This window comes from Temnothorax longispinosus, chromosome 3 (genome assembly GCF_030848805.1).
Source record: "Temnothorax longispinosus isolate EJ_2023e chromosome 3, Tlon_JGU_v1, whole genome shotgun sequence".
In the NCBI taxonomy this organism is placed as follows: domain Eukaryota; kingdom Metazoa; phylum Arthropoda; class Insecta; order Hymenoptera; family Formicidae; genus Temnothorax; species Temnothorax longispinosus.
The window spans coordinates 20,688,438-20,695,219 of NC_092360.1; the positions used below are offsets into that span (position 1 = coordinate 20,688,438).

The 6,782-nt window shown below is 49.4% G+C and overlaps 2 protein-coding genes across 2 annotated transcripts; one reads left to right on the top strand and one right to left on the bottom strand.

The window, feature by feature from the left end:
- Nucleotides 1-762: 762 nt before the first annotated feature.
- On the top strand, nucleotides 763-2,571 carry LOC139810297 (uncharacterized). Its single transcript, XM_071773721.1, has 3 exons — nucleotides 763-1,084; nucleotides 1,212-1,449; nucleotides 1,527-2,571. Exons 1-3 carry the CDS (start codon nucleotides 903-905, stop codon nucleotides 2,235-2,237), a joined length of 1,131 nt encoding a protein of 376 aa, XP_071629822.1. The 5' UTR covers nucleotides 763-902; the 3' UTR covers nucleotides 2,238-2,571.
- A 2,266-nt stretch (nucleotides 2,572-4,837) lies between these two features.
- LOC139810137 (uncharacterized) lies at nucleotides 4,838-6,037 on the bottom strand. The gene has a single exon (XM_071773453.1). It carries the CDS (start codon nucleotides 6,035-6,037, stop codon nucleotides 4,838-4,840), a length of 1,200 nt encoding a protein of 399 aa, XP_071629554.1.
- Nucleotides 6,038-6,782: the final 745 nt, after the last annotated feature.

Below are 6,782 nucleotides of genomic sequence, written 5' to 3' on the forward strand. Positions count from 1 at the left end.
TTTAATTTATACAATTTTATATCAATCTTTACTACTAACTATAACTGTAACACTTCAGTTTGTCAAAAATGCATAAAACATGAATCTCAATCTAAACGTTGAACGGGGGTCGAATAATTAGAAATAGAGCGACACGGCTTAAAATTACCAAAAGATTCAAATTATGCTCTATTTATCATAAGGGTGCATTCGGGTAGCACGCTATTAGCACAATTATCGTCCAAAACTGTTCGAGGAGACGCTTTGTGGCGCTGTGATATACGATGATGACGTCACTGTAAAGGCAGCGTGACGTCATCACTCGCGCTATTTTCGCTATTATTTTCGAGGTGATTCACGAAATACTATTGGCGCTTAAGCTGCGTTTGAGGACCTTGCTATCGCTGTCGCGCTATTGGCTCCTCGAACAAAGTTCATAGCGTTTGCGTTTATAGTGTTAATAGCGTCTCCCCGAATGCACCCATATAATACTATGCAGTACATATACACGGTACCATAAATACCTTCCCACGTGAAAATAGCCGCGTCCGAGGGTGCGTTCGGTTTGGACGCTTAAGGTGCCTTTTCACGGGCGTCAGTTGACGCTCATTTTAGCGTCAAAGTGGGTCACGTGACTAAAGTTGACGCTACATTGTGAAAGACTCATGAAAAGTGTCTGACTCTGAAATTATAGCATCAGTACCATATATAACCACCGTAATCACCGTATGAATTAATCATGTCATTTAGAAAGAAATATGATATGTGGTTACACGAGTGTGCAAAAAAAATATCAGAACAAAATCAACGCAAGAAACAGCTTTTAGCAACAGTTCTGATAAACGAGTTACACAAACAGAAAAGAAGAAATTATCGTAGGAAACGTTATTGGGTAAATCCAATATTCATAGAACGATACAATCATGGATTTTACCACGCAATCTTTCCTGTTATTATTTTGGAAGAAGCACGATTCAGGAATTATTTTCGGGATGACTCCTACACAATTTGAAGAGTTACTAATTTTAATAGCACCATTTATTATGAAGCAAAGAGTGATTCGTGAGCCTATATCTGCAGCAGAACGACTATGTTTGACATTAAAGTTAGTAATAAGGTTATAGAATTGATTTTATTATATAGAATTGATTTTATTATATACTTTTCATTTATCTTATCTGTACATAAATTTTTTTTTATAAATATTAAATTGGAATTTTTATATTGATTAGGTTTCTAGCTTCTGGTGATTCGATGATATCTATGTCATATCAATACCTTATTGGATTAACAACTGCGAGTAACATCATTGAAGAGACATGTGATGCTATTTGGAATTGTCTGCAGAAGGAAGTACTTCCCTCTTGTTTGAATGCAGATAATTGGCTAAACATTGCTGGTGACTTCGAGACAAAATGGAATTTTAACCATTGTATTGGAGCAATCGATGGGAAACATGTTCTTCTTCAGGTATATTATACATATGTAAAAATAATATATGTATAAAGTAAGGATAAATTATATAAATTCTTGAAAATTATTTTCAGTGCCCAGATAATGCAGGTTCTGCATATTTTAATTACAAACATAGCCATAGCATCGTATTACTTGGAATTTGCAATGCAGATTATATTTTCACCTTTGTTGACATCGGAGGTTATGGCCGACGCAGTGACGGTGGAATCTTTAGAGATTCTATAATAGGTCACAAATTCAACAATCGTGAAATGAATTTGCCAAAACCAGCATCTCTTACAATAAATGGGCCACCTTTACCTTACGTGCTTGTAGGAGACGAAGCATTTCAGTTAACAGAATACTTACTTCGGCCATATCCTGGAAAAGGCGTTTTAAATCAAGAACGAACCATTTTTAATTACTGTCTTAGTCGAGCCAGAAGAACGATTGAAAATACTTTTGGTATTTTGGTCAGCCGTTGGAGAATTTTAAAACGACCAATTATTTGTACGGTTGAAAAATCCATGAAAATTGTACAAGCTATTGTATGTCTGCACAACTTTCTTCGTATTCAAGATATCGGAGTAAACCAATATGTTGATGACACACTTGTTGATCAAGATAGACCTGATGGGTTTGTTGCTGGTTCTTGGAGAGAAGACATCGAAATCAGCGCGTTAAGAGATATTACTACATGTGGTAATAATAATAGTACACGAAACGCAATCGAAATTCGTGAGAACTTTTGCAAGTATTTCAATACTGAAGGAGTTATACCATGGCAATTTAATAATGTTTAATTATAAATATTTTGCTCGGGGGGCGGTAGAGCCGTACCCGGATTTGCGATAAAGCGAAGCTCGAAGGACCAGGGGAGATGTGTAAAGTCTCCCCAAAGCGAAAGTTAAAATGCGACTCACCGTTCGTTGTGCCGTCGACTCCTGGAGGCTTCGTCTCGGTCGCGATCGGGCTCGTGCAGCAACGCAGGCAGGGCAGCAAGCAAAGCGAAAGCGAGGCAGGCAGCAGTAAATTAAGGCAGGCAGCAAGCAAGCAGGAGTAAGCAGGCAAAAGCAGCACACAAGCAGGCCGAGAAAGTAGGCGATCGCACTATCTCGCGACTCCGGAATAGCGCAAGTCTCCTGCTCCGATAATCTCTCTGTGCTCCGTAATCTCTCTGTGCTCCGAGACGTCGTAACGATGAGTGCCGAGAGCTCGCGGCGCTGGAACAGTGTCGCGAGCGAGTGCTTGTTCTTCAGGCGGGTGCCCTCGTGGGGTGAGCGAGGGCAGCACCGATTGGTGATCGCGCAATTATCGATTCCGCGTTGATCGCGATCCGCCGACGTTTCGCGCGAGTCACCGAAATACTTAATACTAGGTACGCAAGAATGCTATATACAACGAGTAACGAGACTAAACAATTAAGTATGATACATGCATCCATCTACAGTTTGGTGAGCGCCAAACATACCGCCCACCAAAATACAACGAGTTGTATTTTATTATCAATTTGAATCGGTCGCCTGTGGAGCAGGGCCCATCGGCAGGGGGCACAGCTTCACTAGGGGACGCGTGATCGTGCCGTCCGCCACCCGCACCGTGGCGACACGCGGGACGCCGTCGCTGCCCGGATGCAGCGCCTCCACTCGTCCTCGCCTCCAACGCAGAGGAGGCATGTTGGAGTCCTTGAGGAGGACCAACGACCCGACTCCGAGCGGGTTGACGGAGGTCCACCATTTGGGGCGCTGTTGCAGCGTATGGAGATACTCCTGATGCCAGCGCTTCCAGAAGTCCTGGCGTATTCGTTGGACGAGTTGCCACCGACTCAGACGATTCATCGGTAGGCACGCGTATACTTTGACGGAGGAGACCCCCCGGGCTCGTCGCGTAACTATGTTGAACGGTCCCGCGAAATCAACGCCGCTGATCGAAAATGGCTTGGCCCGTCGGACCCTATCGGCCGGTAGTTCCGCCATGAGGGGCTGAGAAGTGTGTGGATTTACGCGGAAACATCGATGCCATCTCGAGAGTACGCGTTGTATAGCGCGATGCACCCCGAGGACCCAATAATGTTGCGTGAGCAGGTATTGCAGCGTGCGCCGACCCGGGTGCATGTTCGCGCGGTGCACGTGTTCGATAACGAGATCCGTGAGCCTGTGTTTACAGGGCAGTAAGACAGGGTGCTTGTTCTCAAATGTCAATCCGGATTTTGCAAGCCTGCCGCCCACCCTGAGAATACCCACCGGATCAAGGAAGGGAGCGAGTTTGCGAAAGGGCTTGGGGAGCCTTCTCCCGCTTTGGAGACGATCGATCTCATCGCGGAAAGCATCCGCCTGTACACTCTTTACAACGAGTAGTAACGCGGAATGCAGTTCGAGCTGATCTATGGCCAAAGTCGTAGGAGCAGATTTTGCACGGAAGTGATGTACAAACCTGAGAATGTATGCTATAATTCTGCCAATTTTCTCGATTGAAGAGAATCTTTCGAGCAATGAACGTACCGCGTCAGGCGGCTCGAGCGCCACGAGCGATACGATTTTTCTCCTCCTCGATCGGAGAGGTTTCCGAACCGTGGGAAGGTTCGACTCGAGGCTCAAAGCGAGCGAGCTTGTGCAGGACCTCCGAATGAGGTCCGGCCGTTTGGCGAACCCCGACGAGCCCTCCGTGGTTGCGGGAGGGACGTGGCAGTACGCCAAGACGGCGGGATCCAATGACGCCGTGAGTGTGTGTGACTCGACGGTTATGACCTCCGAGTGAGGTTCGGCCGTTTGGCGACACCCGACGAGCCCTCCGTGATAGCGGGAGGGACGTGGTGATACGCCAAGACGGCGGTAATGCGGTCCTACCGTTCGGCGACACCCGAATGGTGATACGCCGAGACGGCGGTGTCCATAGGCACCGTGAGTGTAGGCGACTCGACGGTGCGCGTTAACGGGGCGAGGGTGTAGGGCCTCGCCCTCGTTCAACGAGCTACGATTACGCGAATATCCTCGCCGCGAACGTGCCCAAGCGACGTGCGGACGAGAGACATCACGCGTGACGATTTGTGACCTCCGAATGAGGTCCAGCCGTTCGGCGACACCCGAAGCCCTCCGTGATAGCGGGAGAACGCTGGTGCTACGCCAAGACGGCGATGACGAGGTCCTACCGTTCGGCGCCACCCGAGTGGTGATGCGCCAAGACGGCGGTGTCCAAAAGCACCGTGAGTGTATGGTGACTCGACGGTGCACGATGAGTCGTAAGGGACCCGGGACGGGGTGAGTGTGTAAGACTCGACCTCGTCCAAACGAAAACTGCGACCACGAACATCTTCGTCGCGAACGCGCCCGTGCGACGAACGGACGAGAGACATCACGAGTGGTGAAGTGCGCGCGCCCATGATGTCTCAAGGCAATGTGGTCGTCTAGTTTCCGTCTGTATCCCCCGGCGCCGCGGGGTCGTCGACCGGAGTGACCGCCGGAGCGTTCGCGGGGAACGGGACGCTGGCCTGCTCGAAATGCAGCAGCGTATGGTGTTGCATACCGCACGATCGGCATGTCCACGCGGAGGGACAATCTTTCGATCCGTGCCCTGAGCGCAGGCAGTTGAAGCACAATTTTAAGTCGCGAGCCTTAGCCTGCCTCTCTCTCGGCGAGAGTTTCAAAAACTGGGTGCACTTCGACACGTAGTGAGGCTCTTTACAAACGGGGCAATCGGCCGTGCTAGTCACGAACGAAGAGACCGGCGTGGACTTGGTTTTGGAGGACGGGCCCGCGACGGCCTCGAGAACCTGACAATGTTCCGCTAGAAATTTCGTGAGTTGAGTACATCGCGGTATTTCCTCAGCCCGGTGAGCAGACTCGAATTTTTCCCGAAGGGAACAAGGAAGCTTGTCTAACAAAAACTTCAGTAGGATAAAGTCCCATGAATCGGTAGGGAACTTCATCAACGCGAGCGCGCGCGTGTTCTCGGTAAACGTATCTAATAAGTGGTGAAGAGCCTCGGCCGACTCCGCCTTCAATGGCTTTGCCTCGATTATCGAATTCAAGTGATGGTCCGCTAACCTTCTCTTATTCCGGTATCGATCGACCAGCGAGTCGTAAGCGATCAGATAATACTCCTCGGAAAACGGCAGGTTTTTCACCACGTTGAGTGGTTCCCCCTTGAGTGAAGCTAGCAGATACTGGTATTTCTCTATCGCGGAAATCTGCTGGTTGTGTATCGACGCGTTGAACAACGCGATGAAGGAAGGCCACAACGTAAGGTCGCCGGAAAACTGCGGTAGCGGGATCTTAGGCAACTTGACCACCGAGGCCTGACCCGAGGGCTGTGCCGGCGCGCCTCCGAATGGCGCGCCCGTTTCACGGTGATATCGACTCTTTACGGCGTAATGCATTTTATCGAAGCTGGCTCGGATTTCGTCCTCGACCTCGAAATCCGCCGCTTCTTGGATGACCTTCAGGTGGGTGGCCTCAAAATCGTCCGCGATCTTCGCTACGCTCGAGTAGCGAGCGATGAAGGTCGCTCGGATTGCCGCGTCGGTCGCGGCTTGTAGGGAGAGGTCGTGTATTTCTTGCATACGCCGATTGCATACTTCGCGACGCGCATATGCGTTTTTCGACATGATGTAACAAAGGGGTCGTCCACCACAGACAGACGAAGCTAAGAGCAAAGGGAAAACGACGAATAGGCAATCGGAGGCGACGGCAACTCGAACCAACAATATCGAAACCCGGCGAACAATCACGAAAGTCAGGTCGCCAAGGTGAGGGATAACGGACGGCTCCGTTCGGCGCTCGCGCAAGTCCCGAGGGAATATTCTCGATAATATTCCTCGAGTTGAACACTGAGAATATCAGCCGTTGGATTAGCGCGATAAACACGCGTCGCAGAGTTCGAAGGCAAATATTCTCGATCGGTGACAATAATATTTTCGAGCGATGGTACTCTCGCACGGAGCACGAATGTCGGGATAATACAAGTGCTGGGTCGGGCTGTACGTACCTCGCAACGACGTAAACACGAGCGATGCTCGAGACTATACAGAAAAACACCGAGCGCGAGACCGGCCCGTAATCGAAGGCCACGGCCGTTGTCTCTATGCGCGAAAGTATCGCTGGCCCGGAATACTCGGATATTCGACCGAATATTTCGGTTACGATTAAATCAAGTAAATGGCGACTAATTACCGCGGCTAGCGCGGACTCGATTTTAAGGCGATTAACGGCTGCGGCCCGAGCTATGACGAACGAAGTTCGCACGCGTATTCCCGTTGCGAAGCTAGCGTTGCACGAGAGATACCGCGCGAGACACGAGTTGTCAGCACGCCGAGCGTTATTGCACCTCGTTAATGCGAGAATAAGAATTCG